The sequence below is a fragment of the Erinaceus europaeus genome, chromosome 9, assembly GCF_950295315.1.
Source record: "Erinaceus europaeus chromosome 9, mEriEur2.1, whole genome shotgun sequence".
Taxonomy (NCBI): Eukaryota; Metazoa; Chordata; class Mammalia; order Eulipotyphla; family Erinaceidae; genus Erinaceus; species Erinaceus europaeus.
This window is the reverse complement of record NC_080170.1, coordinates 117,227,491-117,245,745: the sequence shown is the minus strand read 5'-3', so window position 1 is coordinate 117,245,745 and position 18,255 is coordinate 117,227,491. Positions and strand designations below refer to the sequence as shown.

Here is an 18,255-nt window from a genome sequence, read left to right as displayed (position 1 = left end):
TTTAACTATTATTGTTCCTTTGTTGATTGTCCACTTATCCACAGGGAGAGTCATGGTGACTAAGAGAAAAAAGAAATGTTAGCTTGGGTGACATGTTGTGACTCGTCTTTGGCAAATTTCACTCTAATGAGTCAGTTCTCAGTCTAACATGAAAGCTCTTCTGAAGCTCCAAACTGGACTCACTTCTTTGTTTATAAGGCATCATCTTCACCTGTAACTAGGTAAAGTCTTAATGAGATGCTTCCCTCAAATTAGCTTAAGCAATATATGGAAAGGAGTCCTGCGAAGAAGCCAACACCCAGTTTTCCGAGTATATAATCTCTCTAACAAATAATTTTCTCTTCATAACTGGCACGTTGGGACATTATGATCTAAAAGCACTTCAATGAAGGGTTTTACCAATATTCCCCAGAGCCGCTGCCACTCTCTCAGAAGCATCTACAGCACCCCACCACTCTCTGCCATAGAACATGGATCTAGTTCTATCAACTTTGAAGATGGACTTTTTTTACCCACCCGTTGCCATGGCAGGACGTGGCTCCTGGACAACTTTCAAGAGAACTGCAGTGAAACCAGAAGCTGCAAAATGACCAACAGTGAACAGGAACAGTGCACAAAAGTTAGCTGTGGGCAGGCTGACTGACTTCCCAGAGTTTGTTCGTTCAAATTCTAGGTCCTGGGAAAGGACAACATGCCAATCAGGAAGTTCTTCAGCAATGTTGGAGTGTGTGTCTCAACCTTGCCTGGCAGGAAATAGTCAGAAAAAGGGCTTTGGAGTCCAGAGCTGTCAACCTGTGAGTTCTATGGCCAAGTGTTGTCCACCCAACACTTGTGTGTCTGAGAGTTACCAAAGTATTGAATGTGAATCTAGTCAATGTCAGTTTCAGAGCTCTGAATCCAGTTCCTGTAGATCTCTGCTCTGTGTTGAATCAGAACCCCAACTCCTGGTATCTTCTAGTGCTTATGAGCCAACTTGCTGTGTTACTGGTGGCCTGCAAGTGCCTACTAAATGAAGAATGTGTAGAGAGCTAGGATATTCTAATTTGGATGATTTGACTACCTGAAACATCTAGTAACTTTTATTCTTCTAAATATATATTGTAGTGCATGTTGCTGTGAGATCATGTACATGCCTTCTACTCTCTCCAAGGAAATTTTAAGGGTATTTCTAGGGGAAAACCGAGATATAAAAACATGCTGGTGATTTAAGGTCACTGGGACATTATGTATTTGACAGCAATCATCATTGAAAATGGGGCTAAACTATGTACTTTTAAAAGTCAACATAACACTTGAGTTACTGGTCATTATTGATGTAGAAACCTGGTACTGAGTCAGACAGTCATGATGCTAATATCATAAGCCCTCTTAGTCATCAAATTTATTGGGATTAACTCTATCAATATTTATCATGTAGTTGCTAACATCAGAACCACAGCCTAAGCCTGTCTGTTCACTTTCCATCTATTTTTTTTTTCCTTGAATGGATGACCTCACCAATGTGTCCAAGAATCTTACCTCTCCAGATCCCTACCTCTAGGGAAGGATAGAAACATACTGGAGGTATGGGTTGACCTGCCAATGCCCATGTACAGCAGAAAAGCAGTACAGAAGCCAGGTCTCCCACCTTCTGTACCCTAAAAAGAATTTTGACGCATACTTCCAGAGGGAGAGACATAGTAGGGGAAGATGAATAGAGTATTCTGAAACCCAATTCCATAAGGACCCATAAAGAAAAGAGAGAGGGACAGAGAGAGAGAGAGAGAAAAAAAAAAGGAAGGATATTTGGAAGTAGTAATAGGTATTGGTGTGACAGAAGAGTTCCCACCTGCAGGGGGCAAGCTTTATGCATGGTAAAGCAATGGTGCAGGTGTCTCTCTCCCTCTCTATCATCCCCTTCTCTCTCGATTTCTGGCTATCTCTACCCAACAAATAAATAAAGATACAAAAGAAAAAAGAAAATAATAGAAGGTAGGGCCACAAAAAAATGGGCAAAATTATAGGTAGATGATAAATAGATAGAGAGATGGATGGATAGAGGTTAGATAGATAGGTAGATAGATAAATATAGAGATAATAGTCAATTTATATGTGTTATCTTGGAAGAACTACTGAAGATAATAATGGAGGGGATTGGGACATGGAACTCTGGTGGTGGGAATGGTGTAAAAATGTACCCCTGTTTTCTTGTAATTTTGTAAATTAATATTAAATCACTAATAAAAATATAGAACATAAAAAACAAATAGGTTGATTGTTACCTAAAATTCAAGCATATATAGTGAATTTCAAGATCACTACTTTGTCTATGCAGTTCTGTGCTATTATTGACTTAGTGCTAATTATTTATGGAATGACTTATACTTTTTAATGCCACTTTAAGCTCAAATGAATAAATCCAACTTTTTAATTACTACACTTAAAATTAAGATAAAGATATAAACTCACTAGATTGTCCAAAATAATACTGAATGTAAGTCATTGTGCCAATATTTTAATCCAATGAGTTACACATTAGAAATCAAGCTATTTTCCTTAACAGGCTGATTAAATTATATATATATATCACTAGAATCCCTCAAATGCCAGGAAAAGTCATGTACACATATAGATACTCTGTGGATATAACATGATTGAAAATTCTTTCACTGTTTTATATTGGTATAGTCTATGAAGAAGATAGAAACCTAAGTGGGTGATTTATGTGTAACTCTGGGACAAATGCTAGAAATTCTTTGTAGTTTATAAAGTCTTATACAAGTTAGTTATATCAGAGAAGATAATGAGCTTTATACTACACAACACTTACAAGTGTCAAGGAATATGTTTAGGTGAAATCAGATTTGTCTACATTAAGCTTGATTGTCTTTATGTCATTTGTTCTATTTTTCATATCCATTTTTTCCATACATACACCTTTTCAGTGAAATCATCTTCCTCTGGAAATTTTTAAGTGTGTGAACAATAATGTCATATAAAGACAGGTTTTTTTTTCTTATGTTGCATCATGAATATATTTTTAAAGATTTGCTATATTTGTTATACATTAGGGAGAGAAGGAACTCCACATGAGGCGAAGACCCCTTCTGTTGCATTGCTTGATACTGTCGTCTATTTACATAATCATTGTTTTGTTCCCACTGGTTTAATCCCCACTGGTTTAATCCCCACTGGTTCTGGCTCTTTTTCTACTCCGTTCCCTCTCCTAGTCACATCCTGTTTTCCACCATTTAATCCCCACTGTTCCTGAGCTTTTTCTTTCTCCCCCACCCCCTATCTTACATACATCCTCTTCGAACCTGACACTTCCGCCTCAGGAGATATAAAGGACAGGGCTTTCTAATGAAGAGAAATTAGATTATTAGATAGCTTGCACTGCATTCCTCATCAATAAAGACTGAACTGCATCCCACTCAGCCATGAGTCCCTGGTTGTCTCTCTCCCGCCTGCGAAGCTAGCCTGGCAAGATACAAAGAGGAATACAAAGAGAGCTGGGTGTGAACCAAGAACTTTATTCGTACAAGTTCAATGATTTACCAGTTGAGGATTATTACCAGTCACACATTAGAGCCACTGACATAATCCTTGAAGTCAGAATATCCTTCTCTAGCTCCACTTCCTATTTCTGCCATCAGAGAACCCCTAATACACCACCAGCTTTTAATTCTTCATATCAGGTATTGTCCTATATCCTTTCTGATAGGATACACACACACACACACACACACACACACACACACACACACAAATATATATATGAAAGAATAATCAGTACAAACCAGAAATAAATAGTATCTATTTCTTAATTTAATTGGCAGCCATTACTAATGGCTTTGTCAAAAATATAACTCTGATACATAGCGTAATATACTGATAAAATGAACAGAGTATTAAAATTTGCTTATTTATTTTTGGTAGTAGAGCTTTACTTTGGTGTGATTCTACCACTCTCTACAAATTTTATTTTTATTAATGTAGGAGGGGCCCTACAGTACTATGTCATCAATGGTTCCTTACATAATGCTCCTAAGTGGAGCCTGAGGCCTGACCTCAGGTCTTTAAACATGATAACTATCTCTGTGTGCCCTCTACCTACTGAGATATCTCCCAGTCCTTAAAAGTAAATTTTGAGGGAGTCGGGTGGTAGCACAGCGGGTTAAGCACATGTGGCGCAGAGCCTAAGGACAAGGATCCCGGTTTGAGCCCTCAGCTCCCCACCTCCAGGGGAGTCGCTTCACAGGGGGTGAAGCAGGTGTCTTCCTTTTCTGTCTTCCCCTCTCTCCATTTCTTTCTGTCATATCTAACGACGACATCAATAACAACAACAATAATAACTACAACAACAAGACCAACAAAAGGGAAAATAAATAAATATAATTTTTTTAAGTAAAATTTGAGGGTCTGGGTGGCAACTGGTTAAGTGCACATATTACCATGCACAAGGACCCAGGTTCAATCTCCCAGCCCCCAACTGCTTGGGGAAAGCTTCACAAGTGATGAAGCACTGTTGTGTCTGACTCCCAGCCCTGGTTTCTGCCTTTCCTTTCCTCTCAATGTCTGTCTGTTCCAGCAAATAAAATAAAGTTAAAACACTAAAAAGAGTAAAGTTTGAATTAAAAACACCTTTATGTAGTTACATAATATGAAGTCTTTTGCCCAACTTTGTGTAATAGTTTTCCCTGGCTTTGTGAAAATAAATTCGATAGTGAGCTTCAAAGGGAGCTGTTTCTTGGAGCCCAGTAGCAAAAGCCAAGATATTTGTATTCAAAAACAAGAACATGGAAATCTCAAAGGTAAGTCTCAAAAATGGTCAATTCACCAATAGTCTTTCATTACTCATTATGAGTTGCATCAAAAACAAGGCCAGTGCCTCTGCTGAAGTTGTCTTAGAAGTAATTGACAAAAATAATGAGAAAAAAGACTGGCAAACAGAGAAACAAAGATAAACACCTCACTTGACAGGACACAGCTGTTATTATTGCTTTTCTTCTTCTAGCGTTTGTCCTTCTTCCGTAGCCAGTCAACAGCGTCAGGTTGAGCCTGATGTAAAGTTTCGAGACCTCCTTTGAATCTGGAGAGGTGGCAGTCGTTGACTATGTGGGTCATTGTCTGTAGCCGCAGGGGCAGTTCGGGTCGTCTCTGGCTCCCCAGTGATGCTTTATAGACAGTCCCATGTGGCTTATTTAACTTAGATGTGTAGAGTATTGACTCTTCGATTAAAAAAAGAGGAGGGGCTCCCTCCACTATAAACAATACCAAAATTTGAAGTGTAATTATTATCTTTTTTACTTGTTTTCTGTTGACCTGAGCTACAGTCACTTTGATTTTATGTTAGGAAACTCATCTAATAATGCATGCTGAAATTCTCAATTACAAAGTACCTTCCACTAAACCTCATATTTTATCAAATCAAATTGCAGGAGAGAATGAGAAATATGAATTTTATATCCAAGCTCTTTTGATAATCACAACTGCTATAATGTATTTCTTTTATGACCAGATTTATAGTAGATCATAGGGAAAGTTTGTAATCATCATCGGTGAATTTACTGGATTAAAGTTAGAATAATTGTTACAACTAAGAAGCATATTTCTCAGAAAAAGTTACTCCAGAAATAGAAACATGGCACGGTGAAGCTCTTTCATTTGCCCAAGTCTTTATTTGTTCAGCAGCTCGCTCAAAGTGTTGTTGCCCCCAGATGCTTTCCTCCCTGGGGCTGTGACTGATGGTGATTTGGTCCCCCGGGAGTCTGGGTTAATTTCCTGCAGTGAATCACTACAGCCATCAAAGCACTGATCTTGAGATGATCCTGTAGGGATTTCTAATGGAAGGCCAGTGCTTTGAGACCCTCAGGCTATACATGGAATGTTAGGCAATCAGAAAACAATATGCTGCACTCCGGCCCAAGGAACTTTCCTCTGGAGACAGGATATCATGGAGGCTGTGTTTGGTTCTGAGAGGTGTTCAACCTTTCCAGTACATTCACTGGGTAGCAAAGTGAAATGTTACTCCTCTAAGAACTACCCATTTGAGCATGGCTTCTAATGCTTCCTCATTTCCATCATAGCTATAGTTTTGTAGAATTGTAATTATTTTTAAATGGTGTTTAGTCCCTGTCACTCACTATGAATGATATAGTAGGGTAAATATACTTGCCAGCATTATATGGTTTACGTACGCAGACTCGTACCTACTGAATCTTATTCTGACATAGACCATATTCCAGTGTCCCATGAAGATGTCCTTTATATTCAAAACACTCAACATAATAATTTTTCATGAACCCTACCCTATATTAAAGACTAAACATAACACACACACAACACTATTGAATCCTAATGTGCTCTTATCCTAAATTATATACCATTGAAAATAGGCATTACTCGGTCTGAAGAATTTCAATGAAATCTGGGATATTGTTTGTCTAGATGGTATGACCACTAACTGTTCCTTTGTTTTAGATATTAATGGACATTGTCTCTGCCATCGAGATAACTGAGTCGTGTCTATCTGCATTTTTAAAACAGTGAAGTGTGCACTAGATTCTAATACTGGTTTCTGAAAACTTCTAGCAGTAAGGGAAAATAGAGCTAAGTATGGGAACTTGGCTTGGGGTCATCTTTTTTTTTTTTTTTCACTTTTTTTTTCACTCATTTCATTCAGCTAAAAACCCACAGCTGTCATTCCTTCAGGGGTTATTGCCACGTTTCTGCCTGCCATCTCCTCTAATAATTATTTCCTCCATGAGAGCCTCCTTGGAGGTGTCCTCTGCTTAGCCAGCAGCAGTCACAGCAGAATCCAGCTCTTGAAGGACTGCCAAGCAGACAGAGGAACCACAAACTGCAGGCCAGCAAGTCCAGATGCTATAGAACTACTCCCTACACCCCACCCCCCATTTCCAGAGTCTAGTATGTCTTTCTCTTCTGTGGTTTTCAGACCATCCTAACACACAATCTGCATCCAAATGAGCTTGTAAACAAATACCTTTTCTTTGATAGTCTAGCTCTTATATTCCATGAAAGCTTTAATGGTTATCTAAGGAAACAGTAGGGAAAATGACAAGGAAATAAAAGGATTCTCTTTGCTGCGGTGATCCTGAGTCTTTGGTGGTAGGTGTGGTGAGTAGTATACACAGGTGTCCTGTGGCAACATACCCTTAATTTTTTACGATTCCTACCATATTTAAGTGACTATATCTTGTCTCCTTTGATGAAAAATATATTAGTACTACCCTAAATCATCTTTCTCCAACTTCAAAAGGAGAGAAAGAGAGAGAATGTGAGAGAAAAGAAGAGAGAAAGAGAGAGAGAGATTAGGTTTGTGGTAGAAAAATGAGAAAGCAAAATGGAGTTCAGAATTAGTAAATAAAGCGACTTGATTTTGTTTTTTTAGCAACAACTAAACAAATTGCCTGCTAGGAGTTCAATCAGTTTTCCAGAGTTTGGACTCCATTCAACATTCTAGATAGTGGGCAACACCGCCATGACTGACACCATTTTTTAAAGTCTTGGGAATTGAGTCCTTGACTTGACTCAACAATTACTGATATGTTTACAGTCTGCATAGTGAGGGTGGAGGGGATATCTAATCTAGTATATAATCGTAGTAGTAAGACATTTTTCACATTCAGATGCCCATTTTATAAAGGAAGATGGCTGGGCTGGGTGGTGGTGCACCATGTTACAATGCACAAGGGCCTGGGTTTGAGCCCCCACCACCACTTGCAGGGGTAAAGTTCTGTGAGTGGTGAAGCAGTGCTGCAGGTGTCTCTCTTTCTCTCTCCCCCTACTCTCTTGATTTCTGGCAATCTCTATACAATAAATAAAGAAAAACAAACCAACAAATACATTAATAAAGGAAGATGGCTTCAGTGGAGATGTCTCTAGAACCTCTACAAAGGATTAACACAACTGGTTATAAATGGTCAAAATCTTGCTGGATGACCAGCAAGGAAGGTGTTTATCTATCTAGAAATCAAGTGACTCTCAGGAAGATATCATGACAGATACCACATATGCAGGGCCTTTGTGTTTCCAGAAATGCTGGCATGTCTAACTGCTATAAATACAAATACACTATGATCATTGGAGAAACAAGTCCAAGCAAACTCTCGGTATAACCCGTTGCTTAATATTACTCTGAACTTTCCATTCTAGAGTTGCCCTGGTCAGTAGCTCTTCAGAACTAATGAGAATTATGGTGGAAATAGGGGTCAGAGACACAAAAAATTGTTGCTAGTTGCGGTGTGCACCTATTATCACTGACAGAGAATTTTGAAAACAGAACTTTGTTGCTGGTTGTGGTATATAACTATATCATTGACATAATTTTGTAAACAATTATCTAATTACTAATAAAAGACAAATAGAAATGAAAAACAATGATGGACAAGGATCCAGGTTCAAGCCCACAGTCTCTACCTGCAAGTGGTGAAGCAGTGCTGCATGTGTCTCTATTCCTCTCTCCATCTGTCTCCTCCTCTCAATGTTTTTCTGTCCCATCTAATAATAAATAAATTGAAATATATAAATTATAATTTGCTTAAAACATAAAAGCAAAGAATGAGCAGACAAATTGTTTCTGAAGAAAATGATAGAACAATACAAAAAATGTGATTATAGACACATCTTACAGATTGAATGATTCTCAAAATAATTTTACTTAGCATAGGAATAAAGACAATAGCATAAAAGGAGGTTTAAGTGGACAGAACTCTCTTTGTGAAGTATTTTCCTTGCCCATGTTAATAATATGCTTGGTGAATTCATATCTGTTCTAATTTTTCTTAGAGAAGAAAGCCAGATATCTGCAGCAAATTCACTGCAATTTATAGCAGAGTTGTTCCAATTAGAGCATCTCCTATTGAATAGCACATGTGAAATAATTAAATTATTAAGTTAAAAATATTAAATAATTGTCAAATAATTCAGAGGAATAAAATATTCCTTGCTCAGCAATGTGGACTTTGGGGTAATTGATAAGGACATCAGGCTGTGAACTACTCTCAACAGACTTTGCTTTGTATTGTAATCTAATTGTGCATGGGCACAGCTTTCTAGATAATTTGAACAAAATTTGCCCCACTCCTTCATTCACACACAAGAACTTTCTCCAAAAGATGTCCAAGTACTGTCCATATTCATTAGCACACACTTTCAAACCTATATGAAACGGTGTGAAGATGGAAGCATCTATTCTAGTACTCATAACTTAAGCTCTCAAATTGTGTCCATTTCATCTCTTTTATTTTTTTTTTAGTGTTCGGTCTTCAGTCATGAATGATTTTAAGACTCCCTGGGTGACATTTTTACTTATCTTATTTCAGAGAGAGAGGGAGAGAGGACACTGTAACAGAGCTTCTTTCGTGTCATGGCAACCCCATGCAGTAATGAAGTTCAAAACTCCCCCACAGAGCATGGCAGGGCACACATCTCTCCAGAAAATCCATCTTCCAACTCCTCCTTTACAAGGTCTTTTTCAGTTTCCTCTCTACCTTTGTATGTTATCAACTTTATTAAGACTTAGCTAATAATATATATTGAAAGAGTCAAATGTATTGGCCTAGAAGAAGAATTCATCTGAGCTTTGTGTCTTATTAGTCTTATAAGCCAGGTTCTAGCAACAGCACAACTCTTGAACATCATGGTATCAGAGCCCCCATGACATTGTGGTGTCTCCTCCTCTGTCTCCCTCTTATTTCTATCTGAAAGAAAAAAAAAGGCCCAGGAATGGTAAAATGATATTATGAGAGGTCTCAGCTTATGAAATATTGTACATAAAAACTGCCAAATATTATAAAAGAATGGTCCACTGCTTTGGCTTCCTTGATCCATTCCACAGTGTACCACCTTGGGTTTAATCCCTTCAGAATATCAGCAGAAATTTCTTCTTTTTCTGTTCCTGATAGACCTATTACAAAGGAGGGACAAGGTAGGATGAGGATGAGTGAAGATATTGTATAAAATTATAAATGTGGAATAATTAAAGCCATAAACAGATAATGCAAGTAATGCAAAAAATAAAAATTAAAAAATGATCTCTGTTGGGAAGAAGGAACAGAGTGATAAAATTTTGGGGTCATTTTTATAGACAAAGTGGATTTGCCAACATCTTTTGGTAACAGAATTATATGATGAAGTTGACAGTGAGAGTATTAATTTAAATATAATATTCAGAGTTAAGATTAGATAGTAGGGATAGATCTTAGGCTTTGCTCTACATATAATAAGTACCCATGATAGTAGGCATTATGTGTATTCACCAAAGCAGAACAAAAGATGCTTGAGTGATAGCAGTGTGTGAATGATGATAAAGTAATGAAGAAGAAAAATGAATGAAAGGCCTAACATTAGTGGGTCAAGAAAGAAAGCAACACACTTAGTTTCATCACTCTCTTCTTGAAACAAGTTATCAGTTACAAGGTCTCTGCAACTGCAGACCAAAGCTGCTTCCAAATTCTGATGACAATTGAATCGGATTAAGCATATGAATAGAAATTTAGCTATTAGAATTTGTCTCTAAAGCCTTTCACTGATTTAATCAAAGATAATATAAGAACACAAAAGCTTAAATTTAAACCGGGTGTGCTGTATTGCATCAAAGCAAAGGATTTTGGGGAAAGAGGGAAAGGATTGGGATGAAGGGACATAGGGGTCCTGCTGTATGATGGTGAAGCAAGTGTATACGAGACACTTATCACTGAAGATACCAAAACATCATGTCTTCTGTATTCATACTCTTCCCACAGTTTGCAATGCCTCTCTTTGAAAATGAATAGTAAATGCTAACTTTCATGTAGAACTGAAGACCAATGTTTGTCCTTCCTTGCATATCATTTGGAGAACTTAGTGTGCATTGATATAGAATAAGCACTTGCCAAACATATCTGCCAGACTGGATGTGTCTGGGAGCAGAAAACAGTAGTATGGGGACACTATCAACTGTTTCTATCATAGTGTTTTGCATATATTGGACACTTGCTAAATATTTCCTGGATGGGTATAAGTATATCATTTGTAAACATAATTTTACTGGTATAATTCTCCAAAGACTTTTTTTTAGTGAAGAGAATGAATTTTTAAAAAATATCTATTTATTTATTCCCTTTTCTAGCTCTTGTTGTTTTTTACTGTTGTTGTAGTTATTATTATTGTTATTGATGTTGTCGTTGGATAGAACAGAGAGAAATGGAGAGAGGGGGGGAAGACAGAGAGGGGGAGAGAAGGACAGACACCTGCAGACCTGCTTCACCACTTGTAAAGCGACTCCCCTGCAGGTGGGGAGCCTGGGGCTCAAATCAGGATCCTTACACAGGTCCTTGCGCTTTGCGCCACGTGCTCTGAATCCACTGCGCTACTTACTGCCTGACTCCCAAGAGAATGAATTTTAAGGTTATTTCCATAGAATGTGAGAGTAAGAAACAGTGGTTCATTGAGGAAAAAAAAATAACGAAGTAAGTAGATCTGGGGAAACATATGGGTCATCATTCTATTCTTGGATAGCTTTTCATCAGAACAGGAACCTGTGACCATTATAGGAATTTATAAGAGTCCCTTAATGTAATACTTGCTGTTCCAACTCCATGTTCTCATCTCTTTTAGTGAGGCAGCCACTATCAAATATTATCATCAGTTCAGTGTTTGTAGTATTATACTACTTTTTAAAATCAGGGCATTCCAGTTTTTGAAATTCCATAGACAGGTGAGCATTGCTATCTACCTAGAACAGAAAAAAAAAAAAAAGGAGAGATTTCTGCAGCTGTTTTTTTCTTTTCTTGTTTTTTTTTTTTTTTTTTTTCTCCTCTAGAGTTATTGCTGGGGCTGGGTGCCAGCTCTACGAATGCACTGGCCCTGGAGGCCATTTTTTCCCATTTTGTTGCCCTTATTGTTACCCTTGTTGTTATTGGGTAGAACAGAGAGAAATCGAGAGAAGAGGGGAGACAGGAGGAGAGAAAGACAGACACCTGCAGACCTGCTTCAGGGCCTGGGAAAGATCTTCCTGCAGGTGGGGAGCTGGGTGCTTGAACTGAGATCTTTATGCTGGTCCTTGTACTTCACGCCATGTGTGCTTAACCCACTGAGCCACCGCCCGACTCCCTGATGTTCTAAACGAATTCAACCTTAAGTGATACTCTGGAAAATGTGAAGGATGCCAAAGCAATGGACCATATTTCCATTTTTGGCAGTTTATATGAACAACACCTTATAAGCCAGAACTCTCCAGTGTATCATTTTCCCATTTCTGGGCTGCTTTTTTATTTCAGATAAAGGTAAAAGGGAGACTGAGGAGAAGACACCACAATATCACAGCTGCTCTGGTGCCGGAACCTACATTTGTATGCATATCAAGACACACAGACCAGGAGCTTGTCTAGACCTATACATTTGACTTTTCCATTACATCTCAAGGCTTACAGAAAAGAAAGCTAACTAAGAAGCAGGTATTTTTTTTATTTATAATTTTTATTTATAAAAAGAAAACACTGACAAAAACCATAGGATAAGAGGGGTACAACTCCACACAGTTCCCACAACCAGAACTCCGTATCCCATCCCTTCCCCTAATAACTTTCTTATTCTTTTTAAAAAAATTTACTATATTTATTTATTGGATAGAGACAGCCAGAAATCTAGAGAGCAACACAGAGAGACACCACCACTTGTGAAGTTTCCTGCCTGCAGGTGGGGACCAAGGGCTTGAACCTGGGACCTTGCCCACTGTAATGTGTGTGCTTATACATGTGTGCTACCACCTGGCCCCAGCTTTCCTATTCTTTAACCCCCTGGGAGCATGGACCCAGAATCATTATGGGATGCGGAAGGTGGAAGGTCTGGCTTCTGTAATTGCTTCCCTGCTGAACATGGGCGTTGACAGGTTGATCCATACTCCCAACCTGTCTCTCTCTTTCCCTAGTGGGGTGGGGCTCTGGGGAAGCAGGGTTCCAGGGCACATTGGTGGGGCCGTCTGCACAGGGAAGGCCGGTTGGCATCAGGGTAACATCTGGAACCTGGTGGCTTAAAGAAGAGTTAATATATAAAGCCTAACAAATTGTTGACTAAGAAGCAGCTATTTTTTAACATTTCTATTATTCAGTAAGTAAACTAACAACAATAATGTGTCTAGAGGGAACACATTAATTACCCATACTCACATAGTTGGTTCATGAGAACATCATGATTTTTTTTTTAAATTTCTTTATTGGGGAATGAATGTTTTTACATTAGACAATAAATGCAATAGTTTCTACATGCGTAACATTTCACATTTTATCATATAACAATACAACCCCCTCTAGGTCCTCTGTCATCCTTTTTGGACCTGTATTCCCCCCCTACCCACCCACCCCAGAGTCTTTTACTTTGGTGCAACACGCCATCCTGATTTTATATGATAATATGTAGAAATAATCAGATCTCTACAGAAAGCTGTAATCATAAGAAGCATGCTGTGAGTTAGATTTTCAAAACATTTACTATGTGACTTGTAAGTGTCTATTAAATTCACTCTTCTAAATAGCTGAGTCAATTTCATTGTAAAGAACTGTAAGGATAAAATACCATTAAACATGTGGGTAATTGCACTACAATAAGTTTCTCAGAAAAAAAAATGTGTCCTCTTTATTCCACACTCTTTCTAGTCATAGGCAAACAACCATATATGCATCAGACATAACGACACACAAACACATGCACACACACACATGCACATGCACACGCACACATACACACAAGTATTTTGAAGCACTAATGATAGAGGTGCTAAGCCGGCATCAAGAGCATCAGGATATACATTTGATAAGCATTCAGTTAAGTATGGCTGTAACTATTACTACCGCCGCTTAGCTGATGCAACCAGGATTTCGCAAGAAGACTCTAGGATCTGTTTTACAATGAGCATCAGGCTATGAAATCAGCTAGGTCAGGGTTGGTATGGGAAGGGGTCCACAAAGAAATCAAGTACAAATTAACAGAAATTAACAGAAGGTAAACTCTTCTGACGTAAAAATACCAATTCAACTTGCTAGGATAGGGTCTCTGAGACTGTGTGGTTTTCTTTCCATGTGCCCATGCCTGGTAGTGAATTCATCTTAAACTGTCACATAGGTAAACAATTTTATTTTTTTTAAGATGTTATTCCTATTGGACACAGGAAAGGGGGGTTAATAAGTTGGATGCTCCCACTGAACACTCAAATAGAAAGACCTGTGATTTTCACTGAATCTTTAGCTAAAATGAATTGGATCTTGGATCCAGTACATAATTTAAATTTACATTAAAGTAGGCATTGAAGTCACTAGATATGTTAGTATATAAAAAAGTTATGGAATATGTCAGGCTAAATACAATCATACGTATGTTATACTAATCTTATAAGAAAACATAAAGTTCTCAGTCTTCAAAGTACGATTTTAGGGTAACAAAATCTATCTACATTTACTCTGGTTTGATTTGCTCAGATGAAGCAATTCAGCAGCTTATTGGAAACTGACATCAGAAACAATGTCATGAATGATATCAAGTACAAGTCCATTTCATTTTTAAGAACATTATTTTAATTACTAAGTGAATAATGGCTTGCAAAATTGTCAGATTTTAGTGGAAGACTTGCATACCACTCCTAGTATTCAGATATTTGCAACCCTCTTTGATAACCACCATAGTTCTCATAAAGACTGAGAGACAGCTACAGGCCCTTTGAAATATAATTAAAATATGCCTACTAGCTATCTATAAAATAAAGGACCCCCACCACTTCATCTGCACTATTACAGCCGTTAAGTCCATGATTTTTCAACAGTTTGTTTGGCTTTGTATGTTAACTCTCTTTCCAGCCACCAGGTTCCCAGATGCTAACAGGACTTGACCAGACTTCCCTGGACAGACAACACCACCAATGTGCCTTGGAACTCTGCTTCCCTAGAGCCCTTCCACACTTGGGAAAGAGAAAGAGAGGCTGTCAATGCTCATGTTCAGCGAGGAAGCAATTACAGACGCCAGACCTTCAACCATCTACATCCCACAATAATCTTGGGTCCATACTCCCAGAAGGTTAAAGAATAGGAAAGCTATCAGGGGAGGGGATGGGATACAGAGTTCTGGTGGTGGGAATTGTGTGGGGTTGTACCCTTCTTATCCTATGGTTTAATCAATGTTTCCTTTTTATAAATACAAAATTAAAAAAAATGAAAAAAAGACTGAGAGACAGGTTATATTTTTAATGAAATAAGAGGTGAAAGAGATTTAGCACTGTCAAATGGTTTCACTTTTATTTGGACTTTAAATAATTAAAAGACTCCAGCTCCCATATCCATTTTAATTATTGCCTAATATTTCTACGAAGAGTAGTTTTCAGTTGAAATCACGAAATATATAAGCTGATAATAACTATGAAAAGATATTTTGCTTATCAATTTTCTTTAAGGAGTTATAGTTATTTGCTTTTGTTCATAGTAGGCTCACTAATCTTAACTGACCCCCAACTCCTGTGTCTGAATTAAGTATATCTTAATCTTAAATAAAGCATTTAGCTTGACTGGATTAATTTATTTACTAAAATGGCTAAGTGGAATATGCTATTTAAAAAAAGATATTTGACTGGGAAGTCACTTTCAACTACTATTCTAAAATGAAGCAAAGCATAAATGTAGATATGTTGAAATTATCCATATACAGGCATTTTTTAAACAACTTTCTTCCTGAGCCATATGTTGTTTCTGTCTCTCTCTCTCTCTCTCTCCTATTTAATCATAAACTCCTCCCAAGTTTCCCACTCTGCTGGACAATTTCAAAAAATTACACAATCTCGGAAGTCAGGTGGTAGCGCAGCGGGTTAAGTGCACAGTGCACGTGGCGCAAAGCACAAGGACCAGCATAAGGACCCTGGTTCCAGACTCCGGCTCCCACCTGCAGGGGAGTCACTTCACAGGCAGTGAAACAGGTCTGCAGGTGTCTATCTTTCTCTCCCCCTTTCTGTCTTCCCCTCCTCTCTCCATTTCTCTCTGTCCTATCCAACAACAATGACATCAAGAACAACAATAATAACTACAAGAATAAAACAACAAGGGCAACAAAAAGGAAAAAAAAAAGGAAAAAATTATACAATCTCTCCTCAAAGAAAGATAATTTGTGACAAAGTTCACTACAACTTTTAGAAACAACTGGAGAGGAATTCTAAGTATGTTTGTGTACTGGTGGTTATAATGGCAACAGGGGATGACCCTCAGACGTGTTCATTTTGGTTGGATAATTTAGGAGCAAGAGGTTCTATTAATATCCAGCCATGTTGCTTTATAAATAAACATGGTGAGAAACATCTGGTTTTATGGGAGGTGGAAGTCCTACTTCCTGTGATATAATGAGGAGTTCTGATGCAGCCTCATTCAACAAGGAGGAAGAGAGTCTGTGTACAGAACTGCCACCTTCTAGGGATATATAAAGGCTCCGTCTGAAGGAAGAGGTCAGTGCTGTGGAGACACTTGCTTCTGTCTGATCAACCAGAAACTACTCTGACAAACATCAAGATGTCTTGCTCTAACTACTGCTCTGGAAACTGCAGCATGGGATCCCTCAGACACCCCTGCCATACTCCTCTTCCCTCGTCTATGAACTTCTGCTCTACAGACATCAGTGGTGGGAACATGGTCTACTTGCCCAGTAGCTGTCAAGACCCCCGGACCTGGAACCTGGACAACCGCCAAGAGAACCATGGTGAACTCGTCAACCGCCAGCCAGGCAACTGTGAGCCCAGCAACTGGGAAAACTCTTACTACCCTCCCATTCCTTGCTATGTGCCCAGACCCTGCCAAGGAGGCAACTTTCTTCCCACTTCTTACATCTCTAGCTCCTGCCTTCCTGTCTCCAGTAGACCTCTGAATTTTGTCTCTAGCAGCTGCCGACCTCAGAATGTCTTCACATATGGTTATCGCCCTGTGAGTTGTGTGCCCTGTGGTCCTCAACCACTTACAGTTGTGTCCAGCAGCCTCAGACCTGTGCGTCCGATCTCCAGGGGATGCCAACCTGTGACCCACATGTATAACAGTTGTCGTCCGTATTGTTCTGCCTTTGGAAGCCAGTAGTGTCTTTGTTTCAGCCAAGAACCAAGCCGAATATCTAAGCTCCAGGAACTTTTGCTGCCTTCCTCATAATGACTGTCTTTTTTTGTCTTTTTATCCTGGGCCTTATATGATATCAGGGGTTATTCCTACTATATTTTTCTTTTACTTTCTGTCTTTCATTGCCATAAAAATTATTTGCTTCAAAATGCTATTCAATGTCATTCGGTATGGGAAGAAATTATGTGGCTCGTGTTCCAATAAATGAGATTACTTAAAATTAAGAGTCTGGTTTATCATTTTTATTACTTTATTTCAAAAGAGAGATGATTAGTCTAAAGTGCTTGATATTCAAGCATGTGTGTGTGTGTGTGTATGTGTGTTTTCCTTTTTTCATCCCAGCCATCGTTTCTCATTTCCTTCTCCATATTGAATATTTATTTATTTATTTATTTATTTATTTATTTATTTATTCTTCTTGGCTACTTGCATATTTGCTTCAGCAAAAAAACTACTTTTATTAATTTTTATTATTTATTTTCCCTTTTTTATTGCTGTAGTTATTATTGTTGTTATTGATGTCGTCGTTATTAGACAGGAGAGAGAGAAATGGAGAGAGGAGGGGAAGACAGAGAGGGAGAGAGAGCAATAGACACCTGCAGACCTGCCTCACCACTTCTGAAGCGACTCCCCTGCAGGTGGGAAGGGGGGGGCTGGAACCCGGATCCTTACACCGATCCTTGCGCTTTGTGCCACTTGCACTTAATCCGCTGCGCTACTGCCTGACTCCCAAAATAACTCCTCTTATACTTTGTTTCTAATTTTAGATACGACAGATAATTGAAAGGAAAGGGGGGAGATAGTGAGGGAGGAAGAGACAAAGACACCTACAGCACACCTTCACTACTTGTGAAGCTTCTCCGTTGTGCCTGAGGCGGTGGGACCAGCGACTTGAATTTCGGTTCTTGTGCACGGTATCAAATGCTCTCAATGGCGTGCTCCACTGCCTGTCCCCACTATTCCCATCCTTGGCCCGTATTTTTTAAATCAGTATGCCCGTTTTCAGGAAGGAGTATTTTGCCTCATTGCCTTTGTTTGGGATATATGCATTTTTCTAATATTTTCCTACACTGTGGCCTGTCTTTTCACATTCTATTAATGATACATTTAGATTAAATTCCTTATTTTATTTGCTTATTTTTAA

At 38.6% G+C, this 18,255-nt stretch overlaps 2 protein-coding genes across 2 annotated transcripts; both read left to right on the top strand.

The window, feature by feature from the left end:
• Nucleotides 1–313: 313 nt before the first annotated feature.
• On the top strand, nucleotides 314–2,114 carry LOC103118352 (keratin-associated protein 27-1). The gene is given in 2 exon segments (XM_007528567.2): nucleotides 314–660; nucleotides 662–2,114. Coding segments are annotated over 2 exon segments (627 nt in total). The 5' UTR covers nucleotides 314–385; the 3' UTR covers nucleotides 1,014–2,114.
• Nucleotides 2,115–16,437: 14,323 nt separating this feature from the next.
• Nucleotides 16,438–17,335, top strand: LOC103118351 (keratin-associated protein 26-1). The gene has a single exon (XM_007528565.2). It carries the CDS (start codon nucleotides 16,521–16,523, stop codon nucleotides 17,073–17,075), a length of 555 nt encoding a protein of 184 aa, XP_007528627.1. The 5' UTR covers nucleotides 16,438–16,520; the 3' UTR covers nucleotides 17,076–17,335.
• The last annotated feature ends 920 nt before the right edge of the window (nucleotides 17,336–18,255 follow it).

What these genes read in the sequence shown, in the direction of transcription:
- LOC103118351 (XM_007528565.2), top strand. Translation starts at nt 16,521, where the DNA reads ATGTCTTGCTCTAACTACTGCTCTGGAAACTGCAGCATGGGATCCCTC.